The sequence below is a fragment of the Brassica napus genome, chromosome C5 (genome assembly GCF_020379485.1).
Source record: "Brassica napus cultivar Da-Ae chromosome C5, Da-Ae, whole genome shotgun sequence".
Lineage (NCBI taxonomy): Eukaryota > Viridiplantae > Streptophyta > Magnoliopsida > Brassicales > Brassicaceae > Brassica > Brassica napus.
In genome coordinates, this window is record NC_063448.1 from 37,746,051 (window position 1) to 37,765,005 (window position 18,955).

Genomic DNA, 18,955 nt, shown 5'->3' on the forward strand with positions numbered 1-18,955 from the left:
GCGCGGGTGTTTATTTTCAATTTTATATATGTAGATATTTATTTTAGATCATTAGTGGTATACATATTTAAAAAATTAATTATATATTCAAATGTTCATACAACTATTGCAGATACAATAATTTAATAATTTTATAGCTTATATGTTGTAGTTAATCAATCGTTTCAAACCGTCATATGTATTATTGCTTCTTATTATATATTTATCTTATTGTATTTGCGTTTAGTTATAAAACAATTAATATATGCATGAACCAACATATTTGAAAATTTATTGTGTATTTAATTTATGCTAAATTTTGACCCCCCCCCCTTTCAAAACTGGATTTTCTTTTAGCAATATTTTTTTTTTACTTTTATTCATTTTTGATAATATATTATTGTATATAGAAAAAACTTAATTTTATACATGTATTAAATAGTTTGCTAATATTAAGTCATTATGTCATCATATTATTTTTTTAACATGAATATTTTATATTTAAGAAAAATGAAATTTTTCAATTTTTCAATTTAATATAAATTTATCATTTTTAGTTCCATATAATAATTTTTTTAGCATGATAGATTATGATTATAAAATAGATAAAGATAAGATATATTTTTTCATTTTATAAACGATAATTGAATATATATTAATACATAATAATAGTTTATTGCTAATTAAAAAATTAGTGAAAATATTTACATAAATTTTTTGAAAATTAAAATATCGTTAAAATATTTATCAACAGATTTGTTAGAATACATTTAAATATATATATATATTGTTAAATGAAAATATATCATGATTAAAGTAGTTACGAATATTTATATTATTAGCTTTAATGAAATACATGTTGTATACATTGTATTATATAGTTTGTTAATGTTTTTGATCAAAAAAAAGTTTGTTAATGTTAAACCGTCTTACCAACGTATTATATTTTTGAACATAAATATTTATAATTATGAAAATAAATTATATATAAATTTAATATAATTTACCATATTTAGCTCAATATAGTAATTTTCTTTTAATATGATTGTTTATATTATATAATAGATAAATTAGGATATAATTTTTCTTTTTCGTTTTATAAACGATAACTGAATATACTAATTTATAATAATGTTCCAAAATTAATTTTGAAATTAGTGTAAATATTTATATTTAATTTTTGAAAACTAAGATCTTGTTAAAATCTTTTCAAACAGATTTGTTAGATTTTTTAATATATATTTTTATATTTAAAATGAAAAGGTATCAAAAGATATTATGATTAAAATAGTTCAAAGATTCTATATGCTATTAGTTTTAATAAAAATGCATTTAATAAAATGCATTTAATAAAATTTCTAAAGAATGGTCCAAACTAAAAAAATCACACATGAAAAAAATCATAACTTCTATTTTAATAGAATAGATGATTTCTCGAGGAAACCGTGTTTCACATGCAGACAACACCAGCACATGAGAGCTTGATAATGCAGAGATATAACAAATGATATGAGATGGCATGTGAAATATAAATCTAAAAAAAAAATAACATAGCGAAAATATTATTAGAAAAACTTATATAAGATATTTTACTCTTTTGAAGATTTAGAGGATCTTCCCACTTGGATTGGTTGTGGTATAGCTATTTTTGAGTTCTGAAATGGTGGAGAGCGTAATTATTGGTCATGTATAAGTATAATGCAAAAGCCGCAAAGTCTCTTCCTTTTTGTTTCCACTTTTTGTTTTATGTAAATGTAAATCATCTACGTGAAAGAAAATAGTTGAAGAAGTTACCAAAGATGGTTAAATAATTGAAGCATCTAGTGCTCATATGCTTTGAGCTTCTTTTTCAGAAGTTGCTTAAAAACTGTTCCACTCTGATTATCCGCAACCACATCAAACGGTTAAGAATATATCTGGGCATATTTACCATAAACCAAAAGAAACTAATCAAATATTTTTGTCTGAACAATCCAAATTATCTAGTATTTTATTTGAAAATTTTGAATTAATTGATACTTTTATCCTAAATATCTAAAATTGTCTAAAAACTGAAACAAAATCGCAATAACCGAATAGAACTCGAATTTTTGTTTCAGATTCTCAAGTTACTCGATTTGAACTGAACTGAAAAATCTTGAACTGAAACAATATCGAATTTTATAAATATTTGAACAGTTTCTTTATTGGGAGAATTTGCCGGATATTCATAAGGGCCAACAAAATGAAGAATATAGTCATGCTACAGTACAGACCCACATAAAAGATATGTTTGGTCTAAAATTGCCGAAAAGAACCTCATAAGCGCGTGTGCGTGTGAAAGCAGATAAAAGAAAAAATCTATGTGCTTAATTGGATTATACCAAACATGTACTGCGACCACTATACTATACTATATGTAATATAGTATGGCCACCTTTACAAAAGAGTACGAGGATGTGTGTCTTGTTTATGATTTGGCCATCCTAATCTCTTTTAACTTGGCAAAAGTCTTCCGTATTTTGTGAAAATTAGCGTCAATGTCTACAATTACGAAGGTTTACGGTTCATTCAGGCGCGGTATAAATGTGCATATATGAATCATGAGTTACATGTGGAGGCTAAGAAGATACTTCGTGGGGAGGGAGGCAACGCAACATATATGAATGTGGTTTGTGGGAATACAAAAGATCCCGACTATACTATATGAAGTGTAGTATGTACCAAAATTGCAAAAAACGAATGCAATCGAATACACATTTCTTTCCCCGTTCCAAAGTTATGTAGGTTATGCAATGGATCAAAGATATATGGATAATCAGTGGAGAAGTTAATGATTGTAGTAAAACAATCAGCACGCAACCCCTCAATATACTGGAGTGAGAGATAGAATATGTAAAAGATTAAAGGAACACAAACATAAATAAATATGTACATATACCTATCCTAGAATGTTAAGACACAGACCGCAAGTTTTTAAACAAACACGGTTAGCGTATAAAAGTTACAATTAAAGGAACCATAACAATGGTACAACAAACAATGTACTGTGATTATAAAATAGAATAGAAGAAGTGACGAAGAGGAGATGATGAATGGCGACGGTGTTGGAGGACAAAACAATGTAACTGATCAAGTAGTGAACATGAAGAATCAAGAAGCAGAGTAGGATAAACAAATAGCAAAAGAAGAGAAAGACAAATGTATCATACTATACTGTAATTTAAAAATAGTATGGAACATATGACACAAGATACTGTTTATCTTCCCCAATTCAATACATCGCATTATTTTTCATCTTCTTAAAGAGATTGATTCACATATTTATCTTATTGTCAATGAAATTGTTGTTTGACCCCATAATTCTATTCAATCATACTGGACTTACTGAGATTTAATAGTCCAAAAAATAGAATTTCGTAACTTTGAAACTTATAATGTGTCCCTTATGCTGTAAAATCATCATGGAATTACCTTGATTGGTTGACTTGTGCTCTGCAATCGCTCGCGCCGTCTTGAAAATAGAAGGTCTTATGTAATCCTGACTTTGAAGAGCCAATTGATGTCGCTTTGAACAACCGTTACTCGTCGAGTCAACCCTTTTCCCTTCTCGCGAAGAATTGTTCTTTTCACTTTCCAGTTTCCAAATTAAAAAACGACTTTCAACCTTTCATGCGAAAATAAGGGTATTGTTGGAATATTTCATAAAATTATACAAAATATCGTAGCATACAAATTGTTATGGTTATATAGTTAATTATTTTTTTGCTATGTATATGTAGCCTAATTGCCCCTTCTATATTCTTATTATATTAAAAAAAAAATCAAAAACAAAGTGAACCAAAACGGAACGCCTAGTGGAACTTAGGAGAACTTAACAACAGCTGATGAGGAAAACTTTGTGCAAATTGTGACAATTGCAGTATTAGAATCCACAGGAGTCAAAACTCCAAAGGGTGCTTTATTTAATTTATCTTAAGAGAAAAATGGAATTAGAGGTGAGATTCTCATAAATGGAAAAAGGAAGAGATAGGTATAAATATTTGGTAAAGAAATTAGCTTTAGAATAAATTAACGGGAGAGAGAGAAGGTGGGAACCCACCACAGACGATTGATCAGCCAACATCGTAAAGAAATCGTTTTTTTTTTAATCTCCCTCTTCCTCTTTCTTGCAAGGCACATGACTAATTCCAAGTGTGTAAGGGTGTTTCTCATACTACTATATATTCATGTGCTCACATGGGTTCCCTTAGAAGGAGATCAAGAAGAAAGCTACCAAAGACACTCACTTTTTAAGCTCTCTTACCTTTGTTGCTTACTTTGATACTCTTACCACTATTAAGAACTTTCCATAAACGCATCACAACTACAAGGACGAGTAAGGAAACTGGTTCAGGATCCATCATGCCACAGAACTGCATAGCACCAAGGCCTGAAGAAAGTGGCAGTGGCGAAGCCATGGTACAAGGTTTGACAGATATGTCAGAAACACAGAGCAAGTCTGTACAAGGTCTCCAGCTGTCCATGTACCCCATAACTCTCAAGGTGTGTGTCTCTCTCTCTCTCTCTATCTAACTCTCAAAAGGGAATCAGTTCTGTTCACTTCTTTTTTTTTTTAATGCACAGAAATCTCATAAAGAAATATCACTCTCTAGCTTGATAGTTGGTTCTTACAGAGCTTTCCATTGATTTATTTGTGGGTTGTACATGCAGTTTGAGGAGGTTGTGTACAAGGTTAAGATAGAGCAGACAGGTCAGTGTTTAGGATCATGGAGCTGCAAAGAGAAGACAATTCTGAACGGGATAACGGGTATGGTTTGTCCAGGAGAGATTCTAGCTATGTTAGGTCCATCAGGCAGTGGCAAAACCACTCTTCTCTCAGCTCTCGGGGGCCGCCTCTCCAAAACATTCTCGGGGAAAGTCATGTACAACGGCCAGCCTTTCTCTGGCTGCATCAAGCGGAGAACAGGGTTTGTTGCTCAGGATGATATCCTCTACCCTCACCTCACGGTTTGGGAGACTCTCTTCTTTACTGCGCTTCTACGGCTACCAAGCAGTTTGACAAGAGACGAGAAGGCGGAGCATGTGGACCGAGTTATCACTGAACTCGGATTGACTCGGTGTACTAACAGCATGATAGGAGGACCACTGTTCAGAGGAATATCAGGAGGGGAGAAAAAAAGAGTTAGCATTGGTCAAGAAATGCTGATCAATCCTAGCTTGCTCCTTCTTGATGAACCAACTTCAGGTCTTGACTCGACCACTGCTCATCGCATCGTGACCACAATTAAACGGCTGGCTTCTGGGGGAAGGACAGTAGTCACCACAATTCATCAGCCATCAAGCCGCATATACCATATGTTTGACAAGGTGGTTTTGCTGTCTGAAGGTAGTCCTATTTATTATGGTCCTGCATCTTCCGCTATGGAATATTTTAGCTCTGTTGGATTCTCTACTACCATGACAGTTAACCCAGCTGACCTTTTACTTGACCTTGCAAACGGTAAACAACCCCTTTCCTCTTTAAGCTTCTAGATAATGAAAAATGGGAAAAATGCCCTTTTTAATTCATCAAAATTTGGTAAACTACAGGAATACCACCTGATTCTCAAAAGGAGACATCAGAACAAGAACAGAAGACAGTAAAAGAAACTCTTGTTTCAGCTTATGAGAAGAACATATCTACTAAACTGAAAGCTGAACTCTGCAATGCAGATTCTCATAGCTATGAGTACACCAAAGCTGCTGGTAATTTTCCCTTTTCTTTAAAAAAAAAAGGTAGTTCTTGTATTATTCTGCTTCTGCTCCTCTACATCACTAATAATATCTGTTATTTAAATGGAGCAGCAAAAAGTATCAAGTCAGAACAGTGGTGCACAACTTGGTGGTACCAGTTCACTGTATTGCTCCAAAGAGGGGTCAGAGAGAGGAGATTTGAATCTTTCAACAAGCTAAGGATTTTCCAAGTCATCAGCGTGGCTTTCCTTGGTGGACTTCTATGGTGGCATACTCCAAAATCTCACCTACAAGATAGAGTAAGACTCTTCTTTTTGGCTGAATAAAATAGATAATGATTATCGTGACTTGTCACATTAGTGTTTTAACAATCATTCTGCATTGCAGACTGCCTTGCTCTTTTTCTTCTCAGTCTTCTGGGGATTCTACCCACTATACAACGCGGTTTTCACATTTCCCCAGGAGAAGAGAATGCTAATCAAGGAGCGGTCTTCCGGAATGTACCGTCTTTCCTCCTATTTCATGGCTAGAAACATTGGAGACCTACCCTTGGAACTCGCCCTTCCAACTGCTTTTGTGTTCATAATTTACTGGATGGGTGGGCTCAAACCTGACCCCACTACATTTATCCTCTCACTACTGGTTGTTCTCTACTCCGTCCTTGTTGCTCAAGGTCTTGGCTTAGCGTTCGGTGCTCTCCTTATGAACATCAAGCAAGCCACAACGTTGGCATCTGTTACAACACTTGTGTTTCTCATAGCTGGAGGGTATTACGTGCAGCAAATCCCTCCTTTCATCGTATGGCTCAAGTACCTAAGCTATAGCTACTACTGTTACAAGCTGCTTTTGGGTATTCAATACACTGATGAAGACTACTACGAGTGCTCAGAAGGGGTCTGGTGCAGAGTTGGAGACTTCCCAGGAATCAAAGCCATGGGACTGAACAATTTATGGATAGACGTGCTTGTTATGGGTGTTATGCTGGTGGGTTATCGACTCATGGCATACATGGCACTGCATCGAGTGAAGTTGAGGTAAAAAATACTGCAGCCAAAGGTAACCGCAAGAAGCTCCAAAGAAAATTTTCTCCCCACTGCAACCAAGGAATAATATTAGTACTAGAAAAGATTAAGTCGTCGAATTTTGATTGATTTTACTTAAGTATCCGAGATATATATCCGACGACTTTCTTTTGTTTTAGGCTTTAGATGATAACTATACTCCTAAGTTTGAGAATAAAACACTGAGATGATTATACATGTATGAGATAAGAAAGGGAAGCAAATTAGTATATACCATTTGCAAAATAGTGAAACGAAAGTGACTAAACTTTCAAGTCCACTCTCCTGTTGGAGATGAGTGTTGTATCTTTGTGGGGTTCCTTAAAACATTCGGTCCACTCTTTATACCTTACTAGTCACCTGCAACTGCAAGTGCATCAACTGGTGAAAACAATGACATGTATTATCAGATAAGAATAATTAAAGCAAGTTGCTGATAATTAGATGAACAGCGACAGGACATAATCAAACACACCTGACCGTGGCTCTCATTGTCATCTCAAGTTCTCTAGCGGTAGTTTATTGTTTCTTTTTTCACAAAAGCAAGGACAAAGATTAGAGTGCGATCAATTATAACCCATTATCGAAAAGAAAGAAAAAAGCAGACTTTCTAACTGCATAATCATGTCAACATAGCTAAAGGAATAAGCTTTCGCTTTCAGGCAATGGCTGTTATACTTCACATCGTTTGCTACAAAATAATTGCACCAAAAGAAGAAGTGGGAGGCTATAGTGTGTGGCAGAACAACATAGAGTAGTAAAGAAATAGAGAAAATCAAGGAAAGATAAAAACAAATCATTGGATGATAAGGCCCACAAGATATGCTTACACATTAAGACGTGATTCACTTTAGTCAAGTGGAAGCTGATGCAACAAGACATCACAAAGGGAAATCCATGTCACTCTCTACTTTGTCAAGTGTCATTGTCATCACCAAGAAGAACCATCTATGACCCCCAAGTAAATAAACAGAAACGTCATTCACTTAACCTCATGCCTGCTGCTTTCTTATACCTAAATACATCATCATCCTTGTAGTGATTTGCATACGAAAGCAAGAGATCATATGATCTAATCATGTTATATGTTATAAAACTAAAGAAAGTAACACTAGTTGCTCCTTTTTTAGTGTACTAAATTAAGATACAGTCGACCACAAGCCTATGTACCTGAACGAGATAACATAAATTAACCAGAGAATATGAAAAATTCCATCTCCTTGAAGTCATATATATTGAGACAACTTGGTGAAACGCATTGTCATTCACCATTTGAGTAACGTCATTCACTAAGCCTTGATGCTTTCTAGACCTAAATATACATCATCTTTGTAGTGATGATTCACATATGAAAAGCACGAAAACATATGATTTAATCATGTTCTTTCTCTTTATATATGTTATAAAACTAGAGAGAGTAACACTAGTTGCTGTTTTAGTGTACTACATTAAGATGCAAATGACCACAAGCTTTAACTACCTGAACGAGATAACATATATTATTCACTAAAGAGTATGAAGAAAACGCCATCTCCCTTAAGTCAAAAATATTTAACCAACTTCGTGAAAAGTATTGTCATTCACCATTTGAGTAACGTCATTCACTAAATCCTACTGCTTTCTTATACCTAAATAAATCATCATCATCCTTGTAGTGATTTGCATACGAAAGCAAGAAATCATATGATCTAATCATGTTCTTTCCCTTTATATATGTTAACAAAATACTACTTGCTGGGTTTTTTTTAGTATACTAAATTAAGAGACAGTTAAGCACAAGCCTATCTACCTGAACGAGATATATAGCATAAATTAACCAGAGAGTATGAAGAAACGCCATCTCCTTAAAGTCATATATATATATATATTTAACCAAAGTGGTGGTGAAACGCATTGTCATTCACTAACTCCTGCTTTCTCAGACCTAAACGCATCATCTTTGTAGTGATTTGCATACGAAAGCAAAAAAATATGATCTAATCTTCTTCCCTTTATATATTTCATAAAGCTGGAGAAACACTAGTTGCTGTTTTTGCACTGTACTAAATTAAGATACACATGACCACAAGCTAATCTACCATAACAAGATGCATAAGTTAACCAGAACAGATGAGAAAATGCCATCTCTATAAGTCAAGAGATATATAACCAAGAGCGTGAAACGCCTTGTCCATTCACCATTTGAGTGAACATGCAATGTAGTGGTGATATATGATGCTTAGATAAAAAAAAAAGGGAGCCAAAAGGTGAAGTATGCATCAGCTCAAAACATGGCCAGTGAACATAAACTCTGTTAAACCAAGAAAAATGCTGGATCATATTGAATGAAACACCAACATAGTCACATAGATTAGTTGAAAGGAGGTTAAAATATCAATAGCCATATATAACTCATCTATGTTATATACCATTCATGGAACTTGCATATATGCCGTTAATGTCACTAGCCATTTACAAAAGTAATCAACACAATGATGTTGGTTTACACTCACCGCAACGTTACCGTTAGGTAGCGGAGACGAAGACTTTGCGGCGGAGCATCCGCCAAGTAACTGATAGGGAGGAAAGCAACAAAAACGACGCCGTGTCGTCAAATTTGAAGAAAAATAATTTAAAAATTGCACATTAACCCTTACATTTTACTTAGCATCCGCCATGTGACGACCTAGAGGAGGTAGAGCAAAAGGAAACGAAGGCGTTTCCCTAACTTTAGCCCATATATCATTCCCCGAATTAACATTTTTTTATCGAAGCCCAAAGAAGCTCATATAAAGGCCCATAATGATTTAGCTACCTTCCTTGTTAATTAAAGCGTCTCTCATTCGACTTTGGTCTCTCGGTTCTAGGGTTTTAGTTGTTTCTCTTCTCGACAAGAAGAAAGTTCCAGAGCGTGTGAAGAAGACGAAGACATGGCGGCGGCTTTTTCTAGGGTTTTCGGAGGATGCAGGACACTGATGGCAAAGGCGGCGACTAATGCGGCGGCGGCAGCAGGCAGTGGAGCTGGTAAAGAAGGAAAAGGGATTCTCAAGACAGTTCCGGTCTCACAGACGCTGGCTAACTTCGCTGGAGAAAGCGAGCTCTCTCGTGCCACTGCCGTGAAGAAAGTGTGGGAGCATATCAAGGGAAACAACCTCCAGGTACAGTTTTCTAGGTCTTTTTTTTTTGAACTTTTCCATTGTTTATGCGCTTAGAGAGATTGCTTTCTCGGAGACTCTAGAGTGGGTAGAGAACTCAACTTGTCGTGCGTTGACAAGTCACTTGAGCAATTTTTATGTGGAAATTATTTAGTTCAAGTATCTTGGAGACAGTAAAATGACAACGTATTTGGGTTCAAGTGTCTGATTCTAAGAAGATTATGTTGTGTAGTAACTGAAAACATCATGTTTTGTTTGTGGAACTTGGTTTGTTCTGTCTGAAAATTTTTACAGACTTAGTATCTTCTTCAGTTAGCATCTGTTATTAGCTATGTGTTTCTCTGTTTACAAAGCATCTGTCTTCAATTATTATAGAGATTGTTTTACTAGAGATTGTAGAATAGTTAGAGAACAAATTGATGCGTGTAAGCAAAGTCGTTTGAGCAGTTTATGAAATTTCTTTGGAAAATAATTTGATTCTCGTGTTAATCAGTATCTTGGAGACTCAGTCTTTCGATTTGTGTTGTGTAATAGAACAATTTTTGGGTTCATTTGACTGATTCTAAGCAGCTGTATTATGTTGTAACTGTTTTGTTTGTCGGATTTGGTTTGTTCTGTCTCTGAAATGTTTACAGACTTAGTATGGATTTAGATGTTTTTGTTTAGAGATGATGGTATCTTAAAGAATGCATCTGTTTTATAATTGTAGAATCCGGAGAATAGGAAGCAGATCATATGCGACGATAAGTTGAAGACCATCTTCGGTGACAAAGACACAGTTGGATTCACAGAGATCGCAAAGCTCTTGTCTCCACATTTTCCTAAGTCTGTCTGATTTGGTGATCTCATTATCATTTTAGTTTGCTGTCTTTTGGTTCGTTTTTGATGTATATGAAAAAGAAGCAAAACTCTGCTTGATCCATCGGTTAGTGGAATATTTATGTATTCTGACAATTTTTTTATCATGATCTGGTTTGAGTCTTCGGGGTCTATTGAATCGAGGATTTTTTGGAAATTGTGAGATTTGATTAAAATCCCACGTTATTCAAGTAGTGATTTAAAAAAACAATTTCAAATCCCATGTTATTTAATGTGGAGTTTGTACAAAGTTATTAAATATCACTTGAAATCTCTTGTTATTCAATTAACAATTTATAAAAACTATATCATATCTAGTGTTTTTCAAAGTTAAACAATATTTTGAAAATAAATTTTGTAAAGAGGATTCAAGAATAGGTTACCTCATTTTTTTAGTTAAAAACAACCCCATAGAATAACATTTCTATAGATGTTATTCGAGAGAATTGAAAGAAAAAAAAATATTGACTTGCCGTAAAAAAAAACCTCCGACTCTTGCTGTAACAAGTTCTTTAACCTAAAATTCTGTGAAACCTGAACGGTGATTTCATCACTTGCACCTCGAATTGATTCAATTGAGTAAGTCATCGTAGAGAACGGGACGAAGAGAGTAAGGGCGAGTTCATGGATCTCGGTATTAATCACTTCTCAGGAAGCTTTCACCACCGTTTTTGTTGTAGAATTGTTGATCGGTTCGAGTTGCGATGCAATGAATCACTTTGACCTTTTTTCTTCTCAACTCAGAAGCTCATAGACAAAAACCAGGTCTTGTGAGTTTGTTCTTTATCTGTCCCTCGCATCTCTTTCTTTTTTGCCTTCCAATGTAAATATTGACGGTTTTGATAAGTTGAATTAGTGATAAATTGATGAATTTTATTCTTCCTATTGGTGGGATAAGTTAGTTACTCTAGACTTTCTCTCACTCTGTTAATGCTTTTTGGACATATTACAGAACTTACTGCAAGTTTTGTACACTATATTTTAGGTGAAGGAGAAAACCGTAGCGGCCAGACAGAGTCAAGTGAAGACTATAATATTTCTAGAGGCAAACCAGAGAGACTTTGAAGAGCTGGCGGATAATGCACAAGGTCTGGATGTTTACTTTGTGGATGACTATACTAAGATCTTCGAGCTTGCCTTTGGCTATGACAACCAACAAGATTGAGAGAACTTAGAAGCTTGATGCTTTACACTCAAGAGCCGCCGAGAATGGTGAGAGATATACTTGTATTAAGTCAACACATTCTGCCTACAGTGTGTTGAATGATTTAACACAAACTTGGGCATAAGAAGAAGCAGAGGAAGTGCTTCACACCAACAAGTCATGCCACAACCTGAGCATCATCTCTTTGATCAGAGGGGTCCCATGTACACATATCTTAGTTCAGATGCTCAATTTAGTTTAGTAAAAACGAACAGAACTTTTCAGACATTGAGAATGAGGAAACATGCGCACATGTCACGGTTAAAGTGGAACTCGATTATTAGTTAGGCTCGTAGAGTGAATACTAAGGACTTTATTCTAAAATGTCTTAGAACCTTACTCAAAAATTCTAATATGCCCCAGTTCTAAGAAGATTTTCTTTTTGAATATTTTTGAAACCAGAAAACAAGTAAAAGACATCTAAGGACTTAATGAATTTGCATAATAAAAAACCCAACCATGCTTCAATCGGATTATCCAAATCCAAACCCAAAGCATACGGATCATTCACTATTTTTTTGGGATTTTAATCAATTTTTTTTTTTTTGAGTTTTCTTTTTCTCTTCACCACACCATGAGAATCGTTCACCTCTATAACTCTGTCTTAATTCCGGTTACAATTGCGACGACTCAATCATAGCGAAGGACGACCGGCTATGCTTGATGTGAGGGCAGTCGTAATTCTCGTGGGGAAGCTAAGAGAGGAGAGGACGGGGTCGACAGCAGAGAGTCGTTCGTCATTATCGACGGCTGGAAATTTCGTGGCGGCATAACGTTGAGCCTATTATAAAAGGTAATAACTGAAGGAAAAAAACTTAGGAAATAATATTTTTTGAATCTGAAAAAATATTATTTTATAAATTATTAATTCAGTAATAAATATAGAACATCAAAATAAATGAATACAATATTTTAAATTTGAAATCATTTATGTAAATGAGATAAATAATTTGAACTTAGGAAAACTAATTTATTTAAATATTTTATTACATTAATTTTAAAAAATTAATTTCTGATTTAAATTTATTTAAATAGTTTTCCGGATATTTTATTGTTAATAATATTATTATGGAAATAAAAAATGAGAAAAGTGGAAGCCAACAAAATTATTTTCATTTTTGTAGTATATTAGGTGAATAATAATTTACAAGTAACTTATTACAAAAAAAAACAGGGAACAAAAAAAGACAGGTAAGACCCAGATTATTGCAAAAAAAGGAACCGATGAACAAAAAAGAGAATTGGGAAATTAAGAGGAAGTGGGAAATTATCAAAAAAAAAAACAAAAAAAATGTTGACCGCACGGAAAAGAGAAGAGGTGGGAAGTGAGATCCATATTTAAATTTAAATAAATAAAATATAAAAAACGTGGGACCTAGAGACAGATTTTATTTAAATTAAAAAGGATAAAATGAAAGAGTAACGGTGGGAAGGGAAAAAGAAGGGGATGGTAAGAAAATGGGTGGGATAGTCATAATAGAATTTTTGGAAATGAGGCTAATTAGAATACTTTCCGAATACTAATAATTGGAGAGCTAATATAGCAGAAACTTGTAGGCAGATGCTTTACATACGTGATCTCTGTGCAGTATCATTTTATTTTACTTTGTTTTATTTCTAAATTGTTTTTTATGAGTCATTGTCATTTGTCTATGCATCTATGTGCACGAGTATCTACTATCCATTAGTTTGAGAAATTTGACAAAGGATAATGGCCAAGTTTGATTTCTTTATGCATATTCATAGTGTTATTAGGTAGATAAACCCGTAAGAAGAAAAATATATTGACTAAAACTATTATTTACTATTTCAAATAACCTAAACAACTTTAAAATCTATGCAAGATATTTTATCAAATCACTTAAGATTTTTATTTCTATTTTTAAAATTTCATCAAAATCACCCAAATAACTTCAAAACTCACCTAAATCCCATAAAAACTAAAACACTCTAAAAGCTTCTAAAACCTTTGGTTCAATACACCCCCCTTCATTTGTTCGATGATTATCTGGTAGTTAAAGCAAATGTATATTTCTGTGTGTTTCATATCCAAATCCAAGTAGAATTTACATATGGCTTGGTTTGGTTTATACATATACATGCATGGAACCCCAAACCCTCTAGTTCATATAAATAAATTTGGTTAAGTTCATTTGGTTCTCCTCGTTTAACGTGCCAATAATTAACCATTTTCTCATCTTGTGAAAAAGACTCGGAGAAAAAGAGAAGGAAAAAACCTCGGAGGAGGAGCCGGGGATTAATAGCAGGAGTAGCAACAGCTGCGGCCGCTGCAATGAGAATTTGTCCAATGTAGGAGGTGGATTACATCTCTATTCAAGGCCCGAAAAACAGAAGATCTAGTCCAATAAACCGGTTAGAAACATCGGTTTACGATAAAAGTTTCTGGTTAAGCGCGCTTCGCCAGCTTAAGACCACTTCTACTCGGCTACGTACATGAGGCACATCAGCACGGCTTAAGAGCGGTATCTCCGCCGGTTTATTCGGCCCTCAAGCAGGACCAAGCCTATTAAGGCAAGGAAACCTAGGCGAACGGAGGCAGACACGCCTTGGGATACAAAAAGGGAGGAAAGAAGACCGAGAGGGGGATCCGAATATTCACACAGACTTGGTGGCTAAAATTAGGGTTTTACTCTTGTATTTTCGTCGAATTATACTTTCCGGCTAGCTCTCCGAGCACCGGCTTACTTTCTGACTGTCTTTCCTTTACTTGTAACCGAGCAACGCTTCCCGATCAAATAAAACATCTTCGTACTAACCCATCAACGAGTTCCGCCTCTCTTTACTTGTTTCCAACTGAACTTGATTCAAACATTTGGCGCCCACAGTGGGGTAAAACGAAGTAGCATTAAGAAAGATCAGCATGACTCTCGAAGATTCGACTTCCGGCGAGGAGCCAGCCTACTCCCGTCGAAGCATCACCAACCGAAGCAGCCTTCATCGACTCCATCATGGAGCGCTTCGCTCAGCAGGACGCAGCTCAAAAGGCGACGACCGAACAGCTTGATGCCTTAGCCGCCATCCTAGCCCCTCTGATTGGAAACCTAAATAACCCGACGGTGGCGATAAAGAGACAGCTGTTCAACACCGACCAAACGGTTGGCGTTGACAACCAACCTAATGGTACCGGGAAGCCGACTACCAGCGAGCCGTACAAACCTCAGAGGCAATGCCTTGGTTCATAAAGAAGAAGGTAGCCAAAATCACTGAAACACTTCTAGACCTAGGAATGAGTTTGCGGTGATGGCCCAGTACTTCCCTCAGATTAGGTCAAGAGGAAGATTGAGTTTGTGGTGAAATGGCCACTAAAAACCGTAGTTTGAAACTCTACAGTGCTTGGAGAAGAGAATCATCCCAAGGTGTAACGTGATCAACGCCCTCATTTCAAAATTAAGTGAAATCCTTCCTCTGTCTTTTGTTTTGGTATGTACTGATCAAGTGTTTTTGTATAAAGTATATGAGGAAGGTTACTGATCAAGTGTTGTTGTATATATGAGGAAGGTCGATGACACGGGACTTGTGGCCGAGTTGGTGGCTCCTGAAAAAACAAATAAAGTTTCTGAACTATAAAATTTATTGGCTTAGAACTTGTAAACAATGATCTTTGGGGCGAATTATTCTTAATTCCTATTGGATTCTTGAAAACTATGGGTTTGTTCAGCTTGTATCTTGTGGCTTTTTGAAATATCTGGCTACTACTTATAAGTGAGATATCATACAATAAGTAAAAGCCAAATACCAGCATCAGATAGAGGGTCCACGTCGGCCATAAAAATCAGCCAATAAGGTGAGTTTATTTGTCCACGTCACACTCGGCTTGGGTTTCATTTTTTTGTTTGTGATACGATGGGCCTATAAGCCCAATCCGCTTGAAGAAAGGAACCGCTGAATCATATCGGTGAAACAGCTCGAACCCTAATATGCTGAGTCTTCTCCCTTCGATGGCTTACGCTTCGTCGTTACCGCTTCTCGGCTGATCGTCGTTCAATCAACACAATAATAAATCTCTGTGCAATGAATCCTCCGAGAATCGCATTTATGGATTCCTTTCGACTTCCTTCATCTGAGTTCCTTTATAATGATCTTCTCAGCTCGTGTTTGTTATGCACAAGATCAATTCTCACAAGCGATGAAATCCAGCAGCAAATCCTCTGTTTACGGCGACCTTATCTCCAAGAAACGTAACGGAAAAGGAAGCTGAGCCGATCAACCGTACCGATCAACCCCGTGACTCTTCTGCCAAGGCTGTCTCTGTCGATCCCATGTCGAGAAAGCCAAACGCCAAGGCTGTTGTGAGCTCTGAAGCCTCGGCCAAAACCCATGAAGTGATGTTCTTCAAAGATGTCAAATTTGGTCCACAAGAAGGCGAGCTAAGGTTTCGTCTGATCCATTTTTGGGAGGCTCGAAACGCAATTAAGAAGGTGCTTATCGGTATAGAGATGCTACTTATTGATGAACAGGTGTATTCCGACATCTTTGTTCTCTTATTTTTTTTTGTTATGCTTGATCGATAAGTTTACTCACAGTCATTGCTTTCTTTACAACAGGGTACTGTGATCCAAGGATTCATCCCATCAGGAAGGATTGACACCTATTTGCCACACATGATCTCCAGTTCCATTTACAGACTCACTAATTTTTATGGGTCTATGAGCAAGACTGTGTACCGGGTTGCTGAACCAATCGTGACCATTACTTTCTCATGGACCTCTGTCCTCTCTCTTTTTGAGGACAGTTCGGTTCGTTTTCCTGAGGACCGGTTCCGGTTCCATGGGTATGAAGAGTTTGAAGCAGGCTGTGACCTCGGAGGGGATCTTTATGGTAAGCTATCAACGGTTTTTATTGTTTGTCACTGATTTTGGTTTGGGTAATATTATGTTTCGGTCTTATCTGTTTAGACTGGAATTTATTGTTTGTCATTGGTTTGATTTGGCTGATACTATGTTTCATGGTTATCTGTTTAGACTAGAATTTATGGTTTGACCACAGTTTGATTTGGCTGATATTATGTTTCAATCTTAGACGTTTATTTTTGATTTCTATGTTCTACGTTGTTTGGTATATAGAGTACTAAGTTCTGTTTTTCCTTGATATAGAGTATTAAGCTCTATTATTTTCTTATGGCAGATTATGTTGGTCACATAAAACTGGTGGGTGAACAGGCTCTGACTGACGGTCTTGTGCTTGATGAAGTCGAGATAGCTTCCTCTCGGCGTATTTTGATTCATGTCCAGACACATGAGTAAGTTATTCTCAGATTTTTCAATCTATGCATATATCGTTTCGCTTATCACATGTGTTTCTGTTTGTTGCAGTGGTCCTGTGATGAAGCTCTACCTATGGGACAAGGCTGCTACAGACTTCTGTAAGAAGTTTAAAGCGCATGGAAACACTCCGAGTGTTATTCTGGTGACTACTGTAAACCCGAAACGGTTTGGAGGTTAGTATTACCAAAATTCTGCTTATGGTTTAGAGATGTAATTAGGATGCTTGAGGAACATGGATTAGTCGCATTATGTGTTGAGTAATTTGTTTTTTTTTTTTTAACTTTATGATGTAATAATTTATTTTTGTATGTTATGCTAACAATTGTTGTTATGCAGGCGCTCTAACTCTCTCCTCCCTATCATCCTCCAGTGTCTTTCTTGACTTGGACGTTCAGCCAACCAGAGATTATCTGACTTGGTAGGCACACTTTTGTTGAGCAAGCATTGTAACTTTGTCTGACTTTTTTTTTTTTTTTTTGCTGAGCATTTTCAGGTTGGATTCAAACTCAGATGTTGCTAACAGGGTTAATCCCGACATTGTGACTAAGGCAGAGACGGTTACAATAGGGGAGCTGTTCTCCTACATCAAGCATGAAGGATCAAAGGTACAATAATTCATACTTTTACACCTTCTTTGCACTGGTCTTAGTTGTTTATACTATTTCATATTACTATTACGCAGGTTGCTTGGTTTGAGTGCACAGCCACCATTGATGATGTTGTGCATGGTTGTGCATGGTATTATATTTCCTGCGGTGGGTGCAAGACGAAGGCGACAAAAGGGCCTACTACGCTTATGTGTAAGAAATGTGGGAAAGCTGAAGTTGCCGGTGTTGCAGAGTAAGAGTTATAGTTTTGTAAACTCACACGTTCTGGCATTCATTATCACTGTTCCTCTGTTACATGTATCTTACGAAGCTCTCTGTCTATGACAACAATGACCATGGGTGTTTTTTGTGCTTCTCGGTGACGCTGGGCGTGAGTTGACTGGGAGCCAGCATCAGAATTGGTTGAGAGCTACTTTGAGGTGATTGTAAAACATGTCTTTCATACATGTTACGAAGTGCATTCTCATAAGGGTTTTTATTTATGATAGTCCAATGATAGCGTAGGAGATGATCACATAGTCCCGGTGCCACAGGCTCTGATTGATACCATTGGGCAAACTCGCAAGTTCGTTGTTAAGGTTTCAAAACACAATTTGGAAGGTAAGACCCAAGCTTTGACTGTTACAAAGGTGCTCCCTCTTGAAGCTACAGCACCTGATGGCAACTTAGAAGAGAATGTGATTGTTCCTGCGGTTGAAGAGACCTTACAGATGGGTAAGCGTGTGGATGGTCCTTCCAGTGAGCATGAAGATTCCGTAGATGAAGCGGTGAAAAGGAGTTTTGATAGGGATGAGTCAGGAGAAGCTAAGCGTACCAAATGTGGCTAACAAGTTTTAAAAGCTGATTTTGGTTTGTTAAGAGACTATGCTTTATTCCATATCACTTTCAGACTTTGCTTTGTTTCATTTCACTTTCAGACTTTGTCTTTGCAGTATTTTATCTATCTTGGTATTATTATCTTTTGGTTATAATTTGGGTTAGCTATCTTACCTTATGTTGATGTTTGATCAGATTATTGCTGTTAAGTCTTATATATATATATATATATATATATATGCTTTTTTTTTTGTGATTTTAAGTTTGCATCCAAGTGTTTATATATTTTATAATT

The 18,955-nt window shown here is 35.9% G+C and overlaps 3 protein-coding genes across 3 annotated transcripts; all 3 read left to right on the forward strand.

Annotated features, from left to right (window-relative positions):
- The first annotated feature begins 4,105 nt into the window (after nucleotides 1–4,105).
- On the forward strand, nucleotides 4,106–7,001 carry LOC106381925 (ABC transporter G family member 14). Its single transcript, XM_013821894.3, has 5 exons — nucleotides 4,106–4,503; nucleotides 4,672–5,461; nucleotides 5,551–5,706; nucleotides 5,806–5,993; nucleotides 6,082–7,001. Exons 1-5 carry the CDS (start codon nucleotides 4,363–4,365, stop codon nucleotides 6,730–6,732), a joined length of 1,926 nt encoding a protein of 641 aa, XP_013677348.1. The 5' UTR covers nucleotides 4,106–4,362; the 3' UTR covers nucleotides 6,733–7,001.
- A 2,560-nt stretch (nucleotides 7,002–9,561) lies between these two features.
- Nucleotides 9,562–10,870, forward strand: LOC106381829 (upstream activation factor subunit UAF30). The gene is made up of 2 exons (XM_013821797.3): nucleotides 9,562–9,892; nucleotides 10,599–10,870. Exons 1-2 carry the CDS (start codon nucleotides 9,665–9,667, stop codon nucleotides 10,722–10,724), a joined length of 354 nt encoding a protein of 117 aa, XP_013677251.1. The 5' UTR covers nucleotides 9,562–9,664; the 3' UTR covers nucleotides 10,725–10,870.
- A 5,361-nt stretch (nucleotides 10,871–16,231) lies between these two features.
- Nucleotides 16,232–18,671, forward strand: BNACNNG15300D. Its single transcript, XM_013795337.1, has 8 exons — nucleotides 16,232–16,429; nucleotides 16,517–16,790; nucleotides 17,097–17,211; nucleotides 17,285–17,409; nucleotides 17,573–17,654; nucleotides 17,730–17,841; nucleotides 17,919–18,076; nucleotides 18,344–18,671. Exons 1-8 carry the CDS (start codon nucleotides 16,232–16,234, stop codon nucleotides 18,669–18,671), a joined length of 1,392 nt encoding a protein of 463 aa, XP_013650791.1.
- Nucleotides 18,672–18,955: the final 284 nt, after the last annotated feature.